The sequence below is a fragment of the Lingula anatina genome, chromosome 2 (assembly GCF_051362555.1).
Source record: "Lingula anatina isolate TDL-2025a chromosome 2, LinAna3.0, whole genome shotgun sequence".
NCBI lineage: Eukaryota > Metazoa > Brachiopoda > Lingulata > Lingulida > Lingulidae > Lingula > Lingula anatina.
Genome location: NC_141768.1, coordinates 40,005,613 through 40,028,644, shown reverse-complemented (window position 1 = coordinate 40,028,644; position 23,032 = coordinate 40,005,613). Strand labels below are relative to the sequence as shown.

At 37.3% G+C, this 23,032-nt stretch overlaps 1 protein-coding gene across 5 annotated transcripts in view; it reads left to right on the top strand.

Annotated features, from left to right (window-relative positions):
- LOC106155744 (uncharacterized) overlaps window positions 1–23,032 on the top strand; it is a 60,840-nt gene that overhangs the window by 31,239 nt on the left and 6,569 nt on the right. For 3 of the 5 annotated variants that reach the window (XM_087003423.1, XM_087003422.1, XM_087003421.1), the window contains exons 8-16: window positions 8,780–8,888; window positions 10,984–11,078; window positions 14,517–14,628; window positions 15,163–15,372; window positions 15,797–15,906; window positions 18,394–18,603; window positions 19,387–19,572; window positions 21,458–21,568; window positions 22,903–23,004. In XM_087003423.1, the coding sequence (XP_086859549.1) occupies window positions 8,780–8,888; window positions 10,984–11,078; window positions 14,517–14,628; window positions 15,163–15,372; window positions 15,797–15,906; window positions 18,394–18,603; window positions 19,387–19,572; window positions 21,458–21,568; window positions 22,903–23,004 (1,245 nt within the window). Of the gene's footprint in view, window positions 1–1,022; window positions 1,444–5,364; window positions 5,681–8,779; window positions 8,889–10,983; window positions 11,079–14,516; window positions 14,629–15,162; window positions 15,373–15,796; window positions 15,907–18,393; window positions 18,604–19,386; window positions 19,573–21,457; window positions 21,569–22,902; window positions 23,005–23,032 lie in introns of those variants that run through there. The other 2 variants (XM_013530721.3, XM_013530720.2) reach the window with 2 other exon arrangements.

The following is a 23,032-nucleotide window of genomic DNA, read 5'->3' as shown; positions in this document are numbered from 1 at the left end:
TGTTTGTAACTCAAAAAATTGGGTTGGTTAAACTGCATGGTAAACCTGTGATAAAGGTGAAGTGGTCACGGCTGATATTTCATAGGGTTATGTATTTAAACTCATTTTTGGGGAAAAGAACAACAGCCTTGGGTACTGAAAATCTATTTTTCTTTTTCATTTTGGAATTGATGCCAAAGGTGCAAATAGTTCATGTGAACTGGGGGATATAGAAATGTTATCAGTTAGGGATGCTGAAATGGTTCCAGGTTTTGAGGTGTTTTTCAGTGAAACTACAGAATTACTTACAGAGGATGGTCTGTCAGTGTTGTGGTAGTTTGTTCTTATTTATTTAGAAACAGAAATACAGTATATACTGAGTAAGCCATGGTTTATTTTGTAACCAGTATGAGGAAATGTAAGCACATAAACAAGACTGTAATTGTAGAGACATGTTATAGTTGGATAAAAAGTAAATGCTTGATTGACTTGAATTAAATCTGTGTTTTTGTATGATGAAAAAAATTACTAGTCCTAAAAAATCAACACTAGTCCATGGAAAAGTTGTATTTGCAGTTTACTTGTGACAATTTTTTAAGGATGTGATAGCTATTTCTTACCTTCTGTGTCACAAGACTGACACTTGCAATGGCAATGAGCAAGACGACAGAGTAAAACTCATATTCACAAAGTCTGCCTATATTGTCCTAAGTTAACCTGTCACAAGTTAACTGTGAATGCACTGCGTTTCTTCTAAGTGAAAGAAAAAGCTTGTTAGTTTGATAGAGCCCAGCTGGTGTTTTACGCTGTACTCCAAGTGGGATCCAGTGTGTACTATCTACATTCCCAGGCAATGGGGCTCTTTATCAGGGAATTTATTGGTAATTGTTATTTAATATGCTGATTGAAAGTTGTATTTGATTGACAGGGAGCCCCCTGCTTCATGATTTATCTCCTGAAGGTAGTTCCTGTGGTAAGCTTTCATAATCTGATCCATCCTTCCCACATGGCTGGACAGATAGTAGTGCCTAAGACAGGGAACATCTTGGGTTCTGGCTCACTGTCTGTCTCACTGCTGGTAGATTTGATGAGCTACTGTTCCTGATGTAACAGGAAGTCACAGGGGTAGAGCGTGCCCACTGCTAGTTGAGTTATGTGATCAGTACATTAGGCTGGGACAGAGAAACTTCAAAAGCCTGGGAAACTGTTGACTGGCTGAGTCATACTTTTACTGGAGCGATCATTATTACGGTTTTTATTTGTGAAACAAGTGCATTTGTTGTATCCAGGCTATAGCTTCTGGTCCTTTTTCTGACAGTTTAGCAATTCATCCCTTGTATGGCGGATACTGTTTTATGATGATCAGGAAGAGTAGATGAATTGTTGATATATTGGAGCTGGCAGTTTGGGAATAATTTTGCTGTGGGGATTGTAGTAGTCAACAACTGCAACAATATCATGATTGTAAGTAGCATTTTCTTGTTAGCAGTCAGTATCAGTATGTTACTTTTCATGGCAGAAATGATCAACTCTGTTGATAATTGTTTTAATGCTTACCGCCAGGTAAACCATGGATATAACATTAGATAGTAAGCCTAAATCTCCCTTAATTATTTCACACCTGCCACATTTTGTTTGCTGATCAATTAGGAGAGTTTCCAATAGACCCAAGGTGAAATATTGGAGTGTTTTAGCCAGTGGAATAATTATTATTCCCAATATGTTAAAAGGCAAAAAATAAATATACCTAGGCTAGTGATGTCTATGTGAGAAGATCCTATATTTCAAATGTGAAATGTTTTATGTGATGGTGCTGTTAGGCTGTCTCTTGCCTAAGGCAAACTATGCAAGCAGTAGTGAATATGATAAGTAGGTTTCACTTGCGATTACGGATCTTTTCACTTTTTTATTAATAATAAAGAATGACTTCACCTTTTTTTTCCTGAAGAATAATCTAGGATGGTGAATCATTTGTGGCTACAGAAAGTAATCATGTTTTTACCATTAGTGGTTACATTAAATGTTCAGTTTTTTTTTTTTTAGTAGGTATAACATTCATAAAACATTTGCATCTCTCATCATGTTCTTTTTCCATAAGTTAATGACTGCGGAAGATTAAGGAGTGTAGGTAAAACTGTGCATGTCAGCAGTCAACAGCGAAATCACTAGCATTCATTGACACTTCGCGCTGGAGGGAAGTGCAGAAAAAAAATAAACTGCGTAGTTTTGATCCCATCTTATCTCCTCCAATAAAGCTTGAACTGCACTGGCTGCTGCATAAAGGAAATACCTTGTCATAGATATTACTAATTTGCTGCTTGACTTAAGGAATCCCATGTAATGAACACCTTCCCAGAAGAAACATGGGCTGCTCAAAGCTAACTTTAGAGACTGGCATTTTGAGAGGTCCACTTCTCGCCTACCTGTATGGCCCAAGGTGGTAGGGTCGGTTGCCTTCTCGGCCAATCAGATCTCTTGATTTTACTGGCATGAAACATTCTCACCTGCAATTAATATGAATCATCTTTGCCAGCTATTTTCTTATCTGCTTGGTGTGCTCCACTCTAACCTTTGTAAATACTGGCAGGAATGAGGAGGATACTTAGAAGAGGTATTTTTACCCTGCCTCATGTTTTTCATATTTTCTTCCTGCAAATCTCTAGTGGCTCATCTTCATATCATTGCCCCCTCCACCCCCCTTAAAAAAAGAAAAAAAACCCAAAAAATGAAGCAACATTTTGTCAATGAATAAGTACCTGATATGAAAAGGAAAGAAAAATGTTTTGATTCCATTTCTTTTTTATTAAAGGACATTGAGAATAGGAGGACAGATGTTTGTATAAGCCGACCTTGGTTTTTATGGGAAGAAAATAATCAGTTTTGTACCAACCTAACCCATCTTATTTGAACAGATAACATCGCTTTAACTGGAACACTTGCAAGTTTCACACACAGTTCTTTTCTCCTGGGATAAATCAACTTATCTCAATTGACTTTCAAATGAAATATTAATTGATTGGCCAAATAGTTTTGTAATTGATAACCATATTATTGAGAATGAAGGATTGTTGTCTTAGTGAACGCAAATTGCATTAGATGTTTCAATCAATATAAAAAGGCCATATGTTGGTTTTTGTGAACCCTAGGATCCCATTTTATAGCTGTGGACTTCTGCTGACCAGATGACTGACTATGGAGTTGTAAAAAAAAAAATGTTTGGTATCCTGATATTAGACGTATATTGAAGGAGCAGTAGACATGGTTCTTGAAATATGCAAAGTAAGTGAACATGTGAAGCTAAGACATTTTTTTTTCCAAAAAGGCTTTAGGACAAATCCTGGGTCATGTTTGACATGTTTTTTTATTGTCCAAGTGACACTTTAGATGTAATACAAAATAAGACAGATGAGATTGGCTGTGGATGGGAATAGATAGTAGAAAATTACACAATAAGATAATTTACAGTTTTATCCTCTTTTTGATCGGTCTTGATACTTAGGCACTAGGTATTGGTTCCTCTCATTCAACCTGTGGATAGGTGCTGACTATCGACTTCAAGAGTTTATTTATCCATCATGAACAACAGAAAAATTAAGGAACTGTTATGTTCTAGTTATGACAAACTTCCTACTGTACTGTACTGTATTAGTTGATTCCATGGTTGCAATATCTAATCAAAGCGGGACAATCTTATCCCCCTGCCACCCTGCCCGTCACTATTCCCATACAGTGAGAGGGCATGCCCTGCCTAGAGTCAGACTGGTGGAAATTTTGTTCACACAGAGTTTGCTGAGATAGTTCTAAGTTAAGCCATCACAAATGGATTGTAAGTGCACCTTCATGTTAAGCCAGGTCTTTTAAGTCCAGGTCTTCAACCAGCATTAATATTTTGCCAAGGATGTTAGATCTTGAATGTTTCATGTTTAACCAAGTGAGGCGGTGAACCAGGCCAATGGCTTTACCATTCCAGTTATTTCCTGCTGCAAACAAATACCAATACATGGGGAAATACAAAAATGGGATAGTAATTTGTTTCAACGTCTGTTATTTAGATTTCTAGGATTTTTTTTATTGTGTGTTAATTTTTAACTGTGATAAATAAGAGTGATTGAAGTTTATCTGCAGGAGGTTATTTTGTGGTCAAAGAGGGGATCCTTAATTTAATGCATCTCAGCTATAGTGTCATTTGTTTCAAAGATTGAATATATAATTTGAAATTAAGGCCTCTGAAGTTTTCTCTGCTGTAGCCAAGGTATTTGAATAACTTATTCCATAAGAAGATAATAAGTCAAGGTTATTGAACAGAAAATACGTCTGTATCACTCAGTGTGGTTTGCCAGTTTAAAGGAAGTAATGATAATAGAACATTTTGAAATAATGAGCATTGAATTGAGCAGTAAAATTTCATTATATCATTTTTGCTCAGTGTTGTTGTCATTCTTGCTACAGAACTTATGCAGTCCCTGCAGTGATAAATGGAGATCTATGTTGTTATTTTTTGTTGATAAATGTCTTCAGAAACGGGTAATATTTCTTAGAAATAGTTACAATATTTGAAATATTGGTAGTGAAAAAAGACATTTCTGACTGTTTGTTACTTCAGTTTTGTTTGAACAGTAAGGTTAACCAAAGTAGGCATATGGTGCCCTTTTAGAATATTTCATTTTGTCCAGAATTACTGTGTAATATTTTTAGAACTAACCCTGATACTTAGGTTGACATTTCCATACATTTTCATATATACTTGGCCTATGGTAGCTTTTAATTCTGATTATTTTCAGCTGATATATATTTTCATCAGGAAGTTAAATAACAATACTTGTTATTTTGAAAACTAGAATGTTGCCAACCCTAAATATATACACGTCTAATGGATGTTTATGTGAATATATTTTTATACATGTATAATCGGCCATCTCCCTTCCTGACACAGGATGTTTCCCACATAGGAAACAGCTTGTTACAGGGCAGCAACAGCCATTATTGTCATACTTCTACACTTTAATGACTTTAAATTGGTATTAATTAGCTTTGTAAGGTCATACTTTCAATTTGAGTTACTGTTGTGACAACAGGGTGGGCAGTTAAAAACACGTTCTGGTAGTTACATTTTACGACACTTACTGGGCTTGCTAGACAGAGAGCTATGACATAAAGCAAAAATTTGGGCTCGTTTGGTAGTGGTCAGTATGAAAGGAAAGTTTCATTTCATGAAACAAAAACACTTCTCGGAGAAGACTTGTGTATATTATTTCCAAACAAGCCAGTTTTTTTACCAGCTCTGCCTTCAACCCACACAGTTGGTTCTGTTGCCTATTTTCACAGCTGTAAACATTTCTGTGAGATTACTGGCCGCAAACAGGAACATTTACCTGGGGCCTCATTGCTAGCCTTTACCAAGGTAGGCAGGCAACAGGCAGCACACCTCAATGTGTTTATCTCCTGTGCGAGGCCTTGGCGTAATCTAATTCTGGAGCAGCAGCGTTAGAAACTAAACTGCAGCAATAACCCGTGCCTTGTACCTGGGCTCTCCATATCCTTCTGGTCATCCTGGGCAGTAGTGGTAGAGGAAGGTGAACCTAGACATAAGGGAGATTTTAACTGGACTTTTACAGAAACAAACCTTTCACCGAGGGGGGTTGGAGATACGAGGACCATGTTCCTGTGTGTGTCAGACCAACGGCAGAAAGCCGCTAAGAAGGTAAAGGAAAAATAAACGTGGCAAATGATGAGATAGGGCAGGACAGGAAGGCATGTTACCTGTAGTGTAGAATACAGAGATAGTAGAGAGGAGATCGAGTTTCACAGCTCGGTACATCTGCTTTGGTGAACAAACTTCCCGCTGTTGGAGCTGGACAGGATTAAAAATTATTCCTAGGAAATTAAAGGGAGATTAGATAGTGGGGTAATTCCTAGACTTACACATTTGTGCTCCAAGTAAAGGCCATCAAGTTCATATCAATGAATAGGGTTGTGGACCTTTGCTTCAGTGAGTCACTTCACCATTGTTTGGAGGTTGGGTTAAATAACATTATATACAATGAGTGGTATTCTTTTTCTCTCTTTTCGATTTTGAGCCGCTTGATGTTTACATTGGGGCACATAATTAAAGAAATTGTATTGACTGATTACTTTCAGAGTCAACAGTTTGTAAGCAGTGATCCTAACATATTTAATCTGAAATGTGTCACTGGCTAAATATTTACTGAGTATGCCATTCATCTGCATTTAGATTGGATCATGTTTAGAATACAGAATTCAGTTCATTTTCTATCATCAAGTTAGACAGTAGCAGTGGCACCAAGAAACAGTTAACAGTATGTAAGAAAGATCATTCCAAAGTCTTGTAGTAAGAAAGGACTTGATACAGGAAAAATGAGTTATATCGACCAGAGATATACCATATTTTCCAGTAGGTATACAACTTTTTTGATTACAAAAATACTGTAAAATGCTTAGATTATCCTTCAAAGTGTGACATATGGCAATATTGAAAATGACCATAGTTTTATGTGTGATTTATGTCAGTCATAACTTCTGCCAGGTTTCTGTGAAGTAGTCTCCTGTAGATAAACAGCCCAGACAGCCAGGTGTCGTGGCTGGGATCTCTTCTGGTAATCAGAGTCCCAACACTGGACTGTTAGCCTAGCTGGTATCTGTCCTGGTAACACAGTCATAATACTGGTCTGATAGCATCATCTTCTGCAGGAATCTGTGTCCTGTTAACTTCCAGCTCTGTCATGGTGATGTTATGTTACCAATCTCTGTATGTTAGACTGTATCCTGTGACAAGTTTATAGCTAGTTGTGCTGCACCACCTTAAAAAGAGTTCTGAAGTTGATTGTATGGCCCTTTTTAGAGACCCATTATGGTGTATGAAGAATGGTGACTTGCAGGTGAGTTTTTTTGCTCAGTGGTAGGAGTGGTTTGCATGGTCTTAGTGGAATCTGTGCTTCTTTTTAACGACCTATGTGGATGAACCGTTACCCAAATTATTGTCCTATGCTACAATTTTCTTCCTAACACAGTATATTTGGAGGTCCTTGCATGGTCTTTTGCCTTATGATGTTATGCAGTCATGGAGGAGTGAATAAAATGAGTCAACTGAAAAGACTAGGGGGTATTAACATGTAAACCAATGACCTGAAAACCCGGGGAAGGCCTGTTGTACAGTTGTGATGAGATATGGTAGGCAATTATTCAGTGACATTTGAGGTCTGGATACCTGACACTGAAGTCTTCAGATTCTGTTTCCCCATACCTTCACACAGCACATGTGTGGCTGGAGTCATTAGGACTGATGTGCTAGGGGGGTTCTTGTGCCCAATCTCATATGCTAATTGTTTTGTTTGTTAAGGTTTAAAGATTATTTCTTTTTTTTGACAAGGGAAATGGGAGAGAAGGGTTACAGTGTTTTTGATGCATCTGTCATTGATAACTGATTGTTTTAGCTGAAATGTTTTAGACAATATTTTAAGACATAGATGATTGTAGAACATCGGATTTTGTTGCACCCTTTGCTGGTGCCAAGAATACCCTGGAGGAAAAAAAGGAACCAGATGAAAATGAGGTTCGCTGTTTCCAATTTCTAACAAGTAAATTTCTCTCTTTCTGTCAGCCAAGATGATGTGAACTAAATAAATCCCATGGCAATGTTTATATGTTACTGGATTTCAGTTGTTTTTTTTACTGGGTTGTGACCTTGCCATGGCAGGTGTAACATGAGACAAAAATTGCTCTTTCATCTGATTCAGAAAATGACTTGCACTAACCTAACCTTGTAATGTGTCCAGGTGAAATTAACTAACCACATAAAACTTTTTTTACTGTACCCTGGTTTATAGGGGTTTTAATGCCGTCTGGGTATTAGGGGTTATTTACATTAATTGTGCTATAGACCTCTGCCATGCATGTTGAAGGCAACTTGGGCACTTGCTGAAAGTTGGGAATGGGATAGAGAAAGACAGAGTTTGGATCTCTGGCTTACTGGTGTCACTTTTTGATGGCTGATTGGAAGATTTTTAATGATTTGTTTTATTGTCCATGGAATATCCACATAAATACCATTTGTTTGTTTATACACAAACAAGGATTAGCTTTTAAGACAGACTTATTTAGTTTATCAGTTCAGTTGTTTATCGTAAGAAGTACATAGATAGATTTGACTGGACTTAAATAGTTGTCATGTATTTTGTTTATTTTATAGCCTGCAAAATTATGTCGTAGAAATATTCCGTTATCGGCCTTGAGATCAGGCACCATGATTGTAATTGCCTGCCCTGTCACAGGTGCTGTTAATTGCCCTAATTAACTGTCTAAGTTTACATGTATGTCAACTTGGTCAGGTAGAGGCCAGCGTGCTGCTATGCGGTGCCAGGTTAACGTTGGCAGTGTACTGAGCTATTATATGCTGAGAGGAGGATAGTATTATCAGGGGTGTGAAGAAATGCTAATATTTTGACTGAGCTCCAGTATGTGATACACTGTGAGTGCTGCAACAAGATCCCAAGTTCAGGAAGCTGATGTACATTCCACTAAAAGCTATTTTAGCTGACCACAGGCTATTCTTAGTCATAGGAAAAGAGATGGAGAGAGTGACCAACTGACCTTCGTATTTATTGAGGTTCAAGTGTCTTGGTCACTGAAGTGGACAAAATATTGTGAATTATAAAAAAAAGACATAGGCTGTCCATCTAGGCTGAGGAAGACCACAGTATCACTGTGTACCACTGTCTCCACAGTGACAGGTGAAAAACTTCACAAGTGAGGTGTGCTGACGCAGCTCTGTTTTTCTTTTCAGTGTGGCGTGGATGTAAATCGGCCCAACTCCTATGACCAGTCAGCCCTGGACATTGTTAACAAGTTCACCACATCCAGAGCTGCCAAGGAGCTAAAACAACTGCTGAAAGGTAAGAGACAGAACTTGAGCTCGTAAAAAAATAATTGAAACAAACAAAAGAATGTCCCGATCTGTGCTTTCCTGGGGGAGACTGTTTGTGTAGGAGATGTTTTTGGGTCACTCAGCAGGTCCTAGTTTTCCATGTTGTACTGAACATAAAAGTTATCCTCAACTTGGCAAAATAATTTGTGGCACTCCCACAGTCACTCACTGAATCTAACTAGGCTTGAAAGATGTCTGCCCAGCCCATCATTAGTAGCAATGTCACATTGCAGGGCAATAGTTAATGGCAAAGAATAGCCTGAACACTGATTTGTTGTAGTTGGACCGTCCAAGCAGAATTATAATGAGGCATGTGGATGTTGTTCAATGGCCACAGTTATGAATTACTTGGATTTTCTGATTGACCAGCAGGATTTTTATTTAAAAAATCCAAATTTGCCTTGCTCTAATTCTACCTCACACAGTTTTTTTTACCTCACTGAAAAAGAATACTTTGACAGCTATCTTTAGCAGCAATTAGACCCTGCCAGTGTGTCGAAAATGATTTGATAACTAATTCAAAACCTATAAGAACCACAGTGCCTGGTGTAGTGTAATAACAGAGCATGTGTGAAGAAGTCAACAGTAGGTGGCCAGCCTGGCACACTGTATACACTGTGGTCTTCAGGGGGACTTTCTAGTGCAACTCACAGCTGGAATAACCTGGTCTGAGATGGGTTCTTTAGTGCTTTGGATATTGTATTTATTCCAGGGATGGCAGTTGTGTATAAATATATGTAGAAAAGCGTATTTTAATCAAATGAATGGGTATAAATATAATGAAGATGGAGTTGTGAGAGATTATTGATATGTCACTAATGGAGGTAAATCAGCCAAGTTGACATTTATGAACTAAGTTACTGATATCAATTGACATGCGAGTTAGGTAGAGCATGGTTTGCTTGGTAAATTATTTTATCAGAACACGTCCAGTCATTTAGAAAAGAGTCCTAAGAAGTTATTTGTGGTTACAGAAAGAAAAGATGAACAAGATTTACCAACAAAAGGTATACAATATAAATGGGTTTATTTATGCTTTTAAAACTTGTATTTTAAAGAGAGTTGCTTCCTTAAATTGCCCCTTACGGCAACCTGACCCCAGACAAGGTGCGTTAGGCACTCTCACATGATTACAATACCTCCATGACAAGGATGATGCAGCAAATATTCATTCATCTCTCGGCGAGTAAGAGTAAGGTTATTATAGTTTCCTGAAAGAAAAGAATTGGGGCATCCTTTATTTACAAGAAAAAAAAAACAGTGTTCCTGTCTTGGCATAAATGGTATTATATCTGTAAGCGAGTCCCCCACTGGGATGATCATAGCTCCACCCTTGGCTTTGGTACAGCGAGGAACGTGTCTTCATAACATTGACATTGGGGATTTTTTTATTGTTATTACCCGTTTTTTGGCAGCAGAATGGGGTTTTGCATATCAGAAATCTGTTCTTCTCAGCAGTCTATGAGAAGAGGCTTTTAAATTGCATGATCACAAAGAAAACAGGCTGTTACTCTCGCCCATCTGTTGCAGGCTATTTCAAGATAATTCTGACGCAACAGGATGAGTGAGAAACATCAGATTTAACGATCAGCCCCTTTATTTTGTAAAACTTGGAAAATTTCCCTGCTAATTGAATTTAGTAATACAGTTAGGTAGAAAACTTTGATATCTCCTTGCTGATGTTTGTGGAAGTTTTTTTTAGGTAAGGTAAGACAAATAGAAAATGAAATAATGGTGGGCACATATCCAGTTATAAAACTGAGTTATATTTTCTCAGATGTCCTGTTTGGTTCATTAGTGAATGCAGCATGTATTGGTTGCATCCCTTCTCATAATTTTGTTTGAATCTCTTAGATTTTAGAATCCACAGCTTTTGGATGTTTAAATTTGTTAACTATATACATAACCTTGGTATTCAGATTCGCCATTCTTTGTCTTAACAATGGGTGTTTAATTTGACTGTAAACACACCTCAAAATGAATAAGGAAAAAAAAGAGAATCATCTTCACGCCCAAGTTTAAACTGAATTCATATCTATATATTTGTGGTGTTCTCGTTTCAGAAGCAAGCTGTGCAGTCCAAGCCTGTGCTATCAAAGATTACAGCAATATATATGACCCAAACAGTCTCTCCTTCAGAGAAGGGGATTACATTACAGTAAGTTTTCCATGTTCTGTAGAAACAAGTTGCAAATCTTTTGAGATATGAATATAACTTTAAAAATGAAAAAAAAGATAAATTTTTTTTTAATTAATGTATGTTAAAAATGATAGATATAACATTTAATGATATGTATTATTTAACAGCAAAATTTCTTTTAATTTTTGCAATATATTCAATTTTTCCAGTCGACCATCTTTTTTTTTTTTCCTGTAGATAAGTTTTGTCATGAGAAGTTCTATACTACCTGCCTTCATAAGGTCTGATAGGTTTAGTTAATCCATCTGTATTATTTATCCAGATGTCTTTTTCAAAGGTATTTAGGGGTGTAGACCTCTTTGTAGAATTTTGAAACTAGAGATTTATAATGATGACTGGAATATAAAGCCAGCCTTGTCCCAGCTGTAGGTACAAACCAGTTAATATTACAAATACTAGCAGGTTTGCACCAGTATTTGCAATTGTCAAAGCAAAACTCAAAAACTGTAATAAAAAGACTGTGTACATGTTGCTAAGTTGGTGTGTCCTATTGAAGTGATGACTGTAATCCAGGATGGATAATTTAGATCTATGTAATGTTGGAATGCAATTTACCTTCCAGTTAGGTTATGTACAGGTGCTATTTTACCAGTTTCTCCAGTGTCACCACTGATGATGTGCTCTTTGTAGGCCTTGCTGTTAATAGAGTTTTTCATAAAAAGAATATTTTCATTATACCTGAGAGAGAGAGAGAGAGAGAGAGAGAGAGAGAGAGAGAGAGAGAGAGAGAGAGAGAGAGAGAGAGAGAGAGAGAGAGAGAGAGAGAGTTTGTGTGTGTGTGTGAGCTTATTTTCTGCTTTAAGTTGCCAGGTGTTACTGTCTCAGGATTGTCTTCTTGTTTATCTTGCTTGTTTTGTGAATTACAGCAAAATTGCCTGCCCCTGCTTGGGTCATTATACACACCAACACAAACCCACCCCCTACTGCCAGTGTTGATGCACATGGTTAAGATTTTCTGGGGGGTGAAATATGTCAGGGACTCGAAACCCCTGAATCCGACTGCTTCTCTTTAGGTTGACTTTGGAATATGGTACAGATTTAAATGTGGAACTCCCCTCAGATGTACTGTGTAACTTTGGAAGAATTACATTGTTACATTTTATTTGCTGAATTATTTCCGCGTGGTAGAATGTATGTATTTTACACAGTGAAGCATGAGAAACAATACAGTTTATTTTCAAATGCCATGTGCCTGAAAATAAAAAAAGTATGTGCAGCTCTGATGAGTTGTCAGATAGCAAAAAACTATTTATTCTTCGCAGTTTTTTTCCTAAATCAAAGAAAACTCCAAAAGAAAGTGAGGATATTTAGAGTTCCCTTTTCACCTTCATGTTGGTTGAAATTTTGAAAAAGGGCTTCCTGCCTGGCATATTTATTGCATACAGATTTAATGTTTGCTGATTTTCTTTTCCGTCTTAACGCAGTATGTGATCAAAAGATTGTGCTTGACTAACTGGGGTAAGGCCGTCAACATTGAGGAAGAAAAGCTGGCACCTTTTTTATTTTTGAAAGATTTTACCTTTACAAAGTTAAACAAATACTGTCTTTTCTAGGCTTATGATAATAGTGTTCATTCACACAAAATCGGGCCTGTAAGAGGTGATGTAACAAACAGAGTTTTAGGAACACGGGCTTCAGATATATGCCTGTAAGAGGTGATATCAGCATACGTTTTAGTCTGTAGATATTTGCCTGTCATACATGTTCCATCTCACGACTCACCTGGGAGAATGAGAGATGGAACCCCCTTTAAATCAGATTTTATGAAGATTGATATCAAGTGCTGGTTTGAGTGTCCTCAGCTAGAATTGCACCTGCACAGGTGTGCTGTATTGTCACCTTAGACAGCATGGGCGGTTGGAATTCCAACATGGGATTGAAATGACAGAAATGTCTGCCTATGTCATAGTGCTGTTGACACGGGTGATGTGGATATTTCCCCATTTTTTCCCCCTCCTCTCTTCTTCCATTTCCTACCCATCTTCTATGGTTTGCCTAGATAAGAGAGTATTTATCTGACTTCGGATTAATTTTCTCTTGAAGGTACAAATGTGTCTGTGGATTTACTGATCACTGGAGTATGTCCTTTGATGTTGTATGTTCTCTTTCTTATGGCTGATTTGAAGTGCTTCATAGAACTGTCAGATATTAAGACGTGACCATGATAGCACATGATTATTGTATTCTAGAGCAATTTGTATAACTGTTTTTGGATAAAATTGTTTTGGGTCTTTAGCATTGTTAAATGACCTAATCAAATAAATAATTACTGAGGTTGGTTCTGTTACAAGGTATAAGTAACATGAAACTGTCATAGACATAAAAATATCCAACTTGATCTATAGAAGACAAATGATATTTTGACTACAGCTTAAAGATATTAAGATGACCTTGTCCAAATTTTAGGTGATTAGAGGTATAATATGTGACAAACTCCCATAGATCAGTGACACAATGTGAGGACTAACCAGATATACATTACACCTATCTGTGCCATTGTGCTCCAATAATGAGTAATTCCTGAGAAAAAGAGTTTTATCAGACAGTTTTATCACACATAAAATTGTATGGGTTTGTCCAAACAAGATGTAATGAGTCAAAAATGATGTGTAATATGCTTTTAATAGTCGACGCCAAGATGAAAGCACAGTTATTTAGATCTACATCATCCTCGTTCGCCCACGTCAATAAAATTCAAGTTCTTCCAGGCATTTTAATCTTATCTCGACCTCTTTAAAAAAAAAAATACTGATTGTGAGTTTAAGATTCTCCTCACAGTTTTAAGATGTGAGTGATGGTGCTGTCAGCTCTCGTGACCTTCCATGTAGCTTCATACCACTTCCTGGCATAGAAAAAAGTGTGCTCATTCAGCTGGAGAGAAAATTGGAACTTCACCTTTGCTTACCTGGGAGGGTTGAGTTTGTTATTTGTATGTTCAGGTCGGATGGCGAGAAGAACTATAAAACCCACATAAATTATCTCCAATGCTCTGATGCTGCTGACTGATACACTTTTAAGTTTGCAAACAACACGCTTGTGTTATCAAATGTTTTGTCCTTTAAATGCTTTAGGCTTTTTCGAAAGGTAGAACATTTTTTTAGCATTAGCCTGATAATTTGATAGCAGGTGAATTGAGGTATATTTCAGAGGTGGTAGTTTATGGACTTTGTCAAACTTATTGAAAGTTATTATAGTACACGAGTACTTGGCAGGGTGTCAATTAGGAATATTAGCAAGAATCCATTATCACCGGTGATTGATGTTATACATTATATAGATTTTACTATAATGTTTAGTATTATCTACTTTTTTTACTAGGTAATTGTGTGTAATTGGTGTATTTTAGCCAGTCTTTGGCAATGTTGTTAAAATGTTTTATATTTTCTGTACTTTTAGGTCCTAGAACAACGTGCAGATGGCATGTGGAAGGGCTTCGTAATGCATGAGGGACAGATGGCCAAAACTGGCTTCTTTCCCGCCTCTGCTGTAGTGCTGGTAGACAGGCAATGTAAGTAGAAAACATCTTAAAGAGTCTTTTGGGACTTCCTGAAGATGGCCCAAATTTTATATAAAGTTGTCAAATATTAAACACTGTTAAATGAGGGATTTGATTACCGAAAGGACTTTTGAAAACAAATTTTCATTCAGGAAGGATAACTGTCAGGTTGGTTGGTTGGTTGGTTGGTTGGTTGGTTGGTTGGGTCTGGGTGAGGTTGGATCTGGGCACCATCTTTGTGGAGTAGTAGTTTGGTTCATCTATAGATGTGTACTACCTACTAATTGTCCAAATACTAATTTCTCCTTTGAAGTATTTTTATTCCTGGAGAAGAATTGAAGTTTTTAAAATGACGTATGCTTGAAGTAAAATGATTTATACACAAATTATAATCTCTGGCTAAGGGCTGCCAGGGACACTTCTCTGTAAGTTATTTTTGTGCATTATGTTATAATATTATGATCATTTATGCACCAGAACTCAAACCCATTATTTTTCATTCGTAGATATTTTTTAATCACATGGCCATTTTGTATTATATTTAAGCATTAGAAAACCGTACTCAGTCACTGCGAGGGTCTATGCATGGGGTCAGTCCAGTCAAATATGGTGGACAACAAGTGCCAGACCTCATCAACAGGAACCACAGCTTACACAATGGGGTGACAGACAGGAACTCCTATGGAAGTGTTGGAGCAGACGAATCTTTCCCTCCACCTCCATCCCCAATGACCCTGGCACGGAACTCTGCTCATGGTGAGTCAAAAGGAAAAGAAGGAAAGAAGGAAAAAACTGAGATTGTTGCGCAAAACAGTGCTTGAAAGTTCAATGTTTGCTTCAGGTAGTCCCCTCTCATCCTTTGAGGTCCATCCGTTTGGTTTGATTGTGGTGGAAATCTCAACTAGCACAATTTGGAATAAACACAAGCAGATTGCACAGATGTTGTTTGGCAATAGTACAAATCTCTGTCTTTTTTGCCTGGAGTGAAATACAGCAAAAGAGCAATCATTTCAGCAGAGGGTAAAAAAAAAAGAAAGAAAAGAGAACAGAGTCAGTATGTCTTTATCAGTGTTTTTTTTTTCCAAGAATTTCTTGAATCCCATCTCATTAGAAACAGACAAGGCAATGTAACATGATTAGAGATGTACTTATAATGATGTGATTTTTAATTTTTTTTCAGAATATGAGCACCAGCAGCCGGCCCCAGTGGCCCCAGTCCTCCATCCTGGTCCTCTTCCTTCTCCTCATCACCTCAACTCACCTCGATTCAATTTTGTCAACCACAACCAGGTAAGTTCATGGAAAGACTGAACTTTCTTTTCCTCTGAAATAAATTTTTCATTTTCAGGAGAATTGAGTCTAGGTAATGTTGAAGGGGGAAGTTCTAGTTCTAAGTTATGTAGTCAGGCACACATGCCCCGTAGCTAAAATATGAAATAAGTTAAATAAAAAGAACCAACAAAACAGAAAATACATGCATGTTATAACAAGTTGGAAAATCACTGGATGTGGTCTTCTCCTGGGTATTACTTACAGACCAGATGGGCACTGTATCCATGGTCTGGAGATTGATTAAAGATAGAAAAAAGATGATACATCACTGTTTGTGGCTGGTAATCAGTCTACTCTGTCTCTGCGTGTGTCCCCCGAGGGGTGTTTTCTGCAGCACAAGAAAGCTTGATTGTTGTCACATTTATCTCGGAGAATAGGCTTAAAATGTCAATACCAATAGCAAATTGAGTGTGGAAACAAGGCGTGTGTTTCAGTCATTATTATGCGTCAATAATTAACTACCTAAACGTTTACACACACTGATTGGTTATTACTTTTCCAATGCTTGGATAGGGATTATTTGATTTCTTTTACGGGACTGAATTCCTTTTTTAAAAGCACCTGCAGTCATTCTAATTAACAAAGGTAGTGGAAGGTTTTAGCGATTGAAGACCTATATATACAGTGAATGAAGCAGATGATATTTTTGACAATTTTGCACATATCGGACTTCTCTTTGTTTTAGGTTTACTATGAACAAATCAAAGGACTTATTGTGTCAGTTCACAGGTTCTGTTACACTGTTTCACCTAGTTTTAAATTTTTACTGCAGTTGTTTTTTAAGACAAGTTTCCAGTATTGTTCTTGACCATGATTTTTTCATCCACTCTGCCAGGAAGGGCTGACCTGTAATAATCTAGGTCAAGGGAGGTTGACCTCCACAGAGGAAAAAATTGATTTCAGATATATCTCATACTGTTCCATCTCGCCATACCAAGATAGTTATCTTACAGTGCAGTTTTCTCTCATCCACATAAAAACATTCTGAATCTTATCTGATCCAGATATTCTATTGTTCCAACCAAATAAGAAGTCTTGAGAAAAGATTGTTTTAAAATGTCTGTTTCAGTTTCTCTCATTGATCAATTCAAGTGGAGCTAGCCTAACTAGCAAAACAAGTTAATTGTGTCTGGAAGTGGGTGATAACCTCCAGCAGATGAAGTGTTGAAAATGTACCCCACTGCTTGTGTTATAGATTTCCAATAGATGCTGTGAAAAGAAAGTGTTATTTGATTGTAAGATAAATTGATCATCCTTTAACTGGTGTAATTAAGCCAGCTATTGGGATTGGGCCTCTGGTGTTAGTGATTTTGATCTTTTGCCCCAAAAGGCTGTATTTGTGAACTCTCCAAGGGGCATGTATACCATCAGCCAGTAATGGTTGCTTTGGATATAAGCAAAGTATGATGTAATGGAAGGGATATGCACTCAATGCATTGCAAACTTCCAGGTACTGTAGTCAGACATCTGCTGCCAGTAAAGGTAAAACCAGCTGAATTTGTTTTTTGTTTTTTTTTTATCCTTATTGTATAGATTTGTTGGAAGTAAATTCTTTATTTTTGTTGAGTTGAATAGGGTTGTTTTCTTTGGAAACCTGTAAACAGAATGATAGAACTGACTCAGAACTTTTGAAAGGGAACGTTCCTTGTTTGCAAAAAAATAGGAATGCAGAGCTATAAACAATCTTGGGCCAACAGGAATATTTAATTAAGTAGTTGCTACGGGAGTCTTGCTATCGTAAAAATACAATATTACAGATTTGGAAAGAAACCAAATGGAGGTGTTCCTTTACCATATCCAGATTAAAATGCAGCACTTGAGAAAAACTGACAGAGAAATTAAGATCATAAAACTATGGAACTCAAATAGAAAAAGCAGAAGCTGATAAAATCCTCGTAGGCATTCCTGCTAAGAAACTCCTATGAAATGATGATAGCGTAGGCTCCATGGTGAGAAATGCCCAATACTGAAAGCTTTTACTGCGATAAATGTCTAGTAAAAGGTCATGCTGGGTTTGTAAATGACTGTTTGCATCAGAGTTATAAGCTGGTTACATCACGGTGTTGCTCTACTCTATGAGCAGACCTGCTGTTTTGGCATTTAATCTGCAGATGGAGTAATATACACTGCGGATCTTTCATATTTTACCTCTGTTAAACTGCCAAAATTCCTAGAAGTGCAAAGAAAGTTATTGGTGCAAAGTTAAAGAATTGGGTAAGGCTGTCAGCAATATGTTTATGTTTTTCATCGTTTTCTTTTAAAAGAATTTTAGGTAATGCTTGTAGAGGTTAAGATGGACTAAGCTAACTATATCTATAAAGCTTCCAGCAGAAGCATTAAACCATGTATTAAACCAAGTGTATTTACTTAGAATTTACCTAGAACTGTGTGTTGGACATAATATATAACAGAATGAAGCTAGTCATGTATCCTATTCTATTGCAGATGTCCCATTCTCCCAAGCCAGGCACCCCAGGCACCCCAGACAAGACATTTGACTGGCCTCCTCGCCACCTCGATGGAGGGGATATGAGATCTGGAAGTCCACTGCGCTCAGGAAGTCCATGCAAGTCCAGTCCATGTAACAGCAACAGGAACAGCTCAGCAAGCATTGATAGTGGGAGGAGTCTTGGGTCATCACAGTTCGACAACAGGGTAAGTGTGGTGATTTAGCGTACTCAACAAGTCTTGTACTTATGATATGAAAATTGAGAGGATGCATATACATATTTTTTCTACCACTGAGATTTCATAAGAAACTTTGACATTAAAACAACTGTATCTGATGGATTTTAATAAGGGAACTTTGCATTGAGGATGATTGGCAATGGGCATGCTAAGCAGATGTCATTGCTGTGAAGATGGTATATAAAGGATTTCTTTTGAGTGGTACCATATGGAATTATGTGTCATTGATGTATAAATTTGGTACATAAACATTGTACATGAAGCTATATATGATATAATCAAGTGTAGAAAGCCCATAGCCCTGTTGGTCTCACCAGGACTGGGGACGAGAATCGATAAGAAAAAGATAACTAAATCATAGCCTAGCAGGATTGCTAGCAAGTATTTTTTCCCCAACTTCCTTTTTTTTTTTTTTTCTATTTGGCAATTTAGAACTCAACTTAGCATACCACTGCACAAAACATATCCTGTTATATTCTACAGTTTCTTTTCTTAATTGCTTTCTCTAACCTGGCACTGAAGAGTGCTTAGCCCATATGAAAATAAACAAAGATAATTTTTGCCTTCAATTTTGCTAATCCATTGAAATTTTCGCTCTAAGATTTCAGTACTATTTCAAAGATGTTAACTTGTTTTTGTTTTTTTAACTTATGCTAACAAATGGGAATGTGCATGCATGTACATATGCAAGCATACATGTGACCAAATTTTAAAGAAAAAAATTTTTACAACCAATTTTGTCTCTTCCAGAGTGGCCATATCTATGTGAACCACAACCAGCACCGGCTGTCAGGTCAGAGCTATGAGTCTGGGCTGTCTTCTCGGCAGAGCTACCACAGTACGTCCAGCTCCAGTATGGGCAGTCTAGATAGACTAGAAGAGAGCGGCTACTCCAGCCAGGTCAATGTGGCAGAACTTTTCCAAGCAGGATACACAGTATGTAGCTATTTCTGTTATAGTTTGTGTTTTAATTGAATTTTTTTCCCCCACTGGGTTTGTATAGATCTAGCTTTTTGTGTTTAAACCAATTAGTTTAGAATTATCAGTGAATTAATTATTAATTATTTATTTGTTTATTTATTATTTGAGGAACTAGATGACGTAATGGTGAAAGGACATAATATCCTTCTTCTGTAAAAAAAATTTAACATCATCACTCAGTGTAGGATGTAGCAGATGACACGTTGTGGGAAGTAATGGATGATGACAGTTCTGTTGCCACAGTGACAGCAGCGATCAATACCCGTGTTCTGGTCATTCCTCAAAGTAATGGAGATTAAGTCCATAGATATTTCTTATAATTGATATATGGATGCTTCAGAATTTTTTAATGAGGCAATGGGGAAATTGAATTAATTAGATCAAAATACTTTATACAGAGGAGTGTTTTCTGTTTTATAACACATACTCCAGTCTGTGAAGGCAACGAACACAAATGTAATATGCATTGTGAATTAATTCCAGTAACATGAACTTTGAATGTAGGCCCCTAGAATATTTCACCTGTCTTAAGACTTGAATATTCTGTATATACCAATCCAATTAGCTTTCCAGAAGAATAGTAGTAACAGTTGGCAGTGTATGCTCTATGTGGTATTTTGTTGATCTATTCTTAATTTGTAAAGGTCATCTTGTAAAAACTGGGATGCTCACCACTTGGCAGTTGCTTAGTATTGATCCTCCAGCCCAGAGTGCCCACTGGGAGTATCCAGAAAACATTTACAATTTGAAGCTCTAACAGAGGATCCACACATCTTTCTTGTGTATCTGCAAAATTGATTCTTAATGGCCCCCATTTCTTTGGTGGAAAAGCACTGGAGATTCACTCATTTTCATCCAAATGATATTTCTGGTTTCCCTGTTGGTAGCCTGCCAGGATTGGTTAATAATCTCGCCTTTGAAGAGCCATTACTGTGTTGACATAGCAGAATGTTTGTTCTGCCGTCTGAACAGCCTCTCAGGCGTGTGCCATGCATCTGAGCAAATCCAGCCGTGTGCGACGTTGCATTGTCTGACTCTTAACTTTTCTGAACAAACTTATTTTCCAGCATAGTTTTTAATAACACCTTGGGGAAATTGGCAACAGATGTATGGTTCATCTTACAATTAGAACATCTTTATGCTGGCGCTTTCACATCTCCAGTACTTATTATTGCGGATCTGACACATACACAATCAATATTTAAACTTCCCAGCTCCTCGGAGGAGTTGACATAGCAAAATTGATGCTCATTTTATATTTTATTGAATTGATATACTTTGAATCATGGACTGTAATCAGATTAGCCATGTTCCTATCTACATGGAGGTGCTGGCGGAAGTTGCGGCTTGGTTTGTCAGTGGAGTTACAGAAAGACCCGGAGAATTCTGAGGAGCAGACAGACGCTTTTTGTTCCCGTTTCTTACACCATGGTTTCCTATGTGAAGAGCGTGATAGCCCAGTGCCGGAGTAGAGTGCACTATGGACAGGTTGTTGTCTGGAAAATTTGATTGAATGGTTCAGTGGTCCAGCCACTCGAGCAGAGTTTCCTCTCAGAGGAATCGCATCCATCAGTTTTATAGAGACGCCTGTCAACTTTTATCATAATTTTCCTGGAGGACTTTGCTTTACTAGAAATGTGTTCTGAAATTGGTCACGATGCAGGTTTATTTGCAGAAACGATGTTTGAAATTTTGCACTTTCATTCAGAATTCCACAAGATGAGTGGTGTGACCACCTTGGGCTGTTCATGCATAGAAAAATTGGCATATTTGTGATCTAAGTATTTTAGATATAGTTTTCTCATGTGTATCTCTTAACATATTTCTCAATTCATTTCAGGACCACGAAGTGCTGCATGCCTGGCTGTGTGACCTCCATTTTGAGGAATATTTCAACTTGTTCGTACAAGCAGGCTATGACATGGGAACAATTACACACATGACACCACAGGTAAGCTGACATAATGTCACAGGACTAGGAGGAAAACTTTATCTGCTTGCTTATGTGCAGTATTGGAAATATGAGGCCAGATTCTCATTACTCAATACTGGTATTTGAATATTCTAACCACTGGCTTAGCTGCCTGACTGACTGGTGTTTTGTTGTATGTGGCACAAACTAGTTATACAATATTTCATGATTTACAGGATTTACATTGTATAGCTGGAATTATTTAAATGTCAGTCTAAATTAAGGTATAAGCATAATGCCATCCTTTCAGATAATATTTGTTAATGAACTATCCATGTTTCCACTTATTTGCATAGCTCTGTTCCAAAGGGAAAAAAAGAAAAAGGAAAATGGAAACTCGGAATGATATTTACTGATAACATTTACAGTAATGGAAGAATGGTTCTTTTTATCAGAAACAGTATAAGATGATGGCATAGTCAGTTTAAATTTGCTAACTGCTCTGTCTGGCCACTCAATATCTGGTACATATTTCAAAAGTATTATAATAACATCCACAATCATCCTCTCTCCTGGGGACTCTTCTTTCCAAATAACAGAACAGCGTATGGTCCCTGCGTTAGCTTAGGGAGACTTGATGCTGGGATTAATGAAATAGTGGACAAATTGAGCTTGGGAGATTCACTTTGATGTATCCAAATAAAAGCACAAAAGCACTGTTTGATCTTATCAATGGGAACTCAATCAATCGTTTTGAAGCCTCATTTTCTAGTTCAGTTAAGGTTGTTATTGCTTCAGAGAAAGAAATGCTTCTCTCGAAACCGCAGATCAATCTCAATTTGAAGCCAATGTTTTTTTTCTGTGAGATAGCTACATCTGTTCTGCAGGAAAGGTCTTCATCATAACTGTATGGGCATTGTAGTAAATGTGTCACTCTCTGTGATCACATGATTGTGATTGATTATTATTGGTTAAGAAAAGTTTTATGTTTTGTTACAATTTAAGTGCAAGCCTTTCAATACTTATGATGCTGACTGTTACAAACTACTCTGCTCACTCCAGGGAAATCTAAGCCGAATGTAAAATATTAATTGGTATCCAGCAAGCAAAGCTGTAAAGACCAATGCTGTCATGTGTTATACATTGCCACTGTTCCTCATGGGAACTCTGGCTAAACTAAAACTCTGCAGTGTTTTCAACATAGAGAACTCAACTAATGTCTTGTGCATTAAAAATGTTTTCAATGTTATGAGGATTGGTTGGTTGGTTGCCAAATTTTTTAGAAATGAAACTTGGGCTATGCTGAGGAATGTACAGAACAATCAAAAATTAAAACTGATTATGATTGCATAATTTGATATTTTTTCTTCCAGGATTTAACGGCTATAGGAATTACCAAGCCAGGCCACAGAAAGAAACTGAAAGCTGAGATCAGCAAGTTGAATCTCCATGATGGAATACCAGATTACAAACCTGTGAGTATTTCTATTACCACTGGAGAGC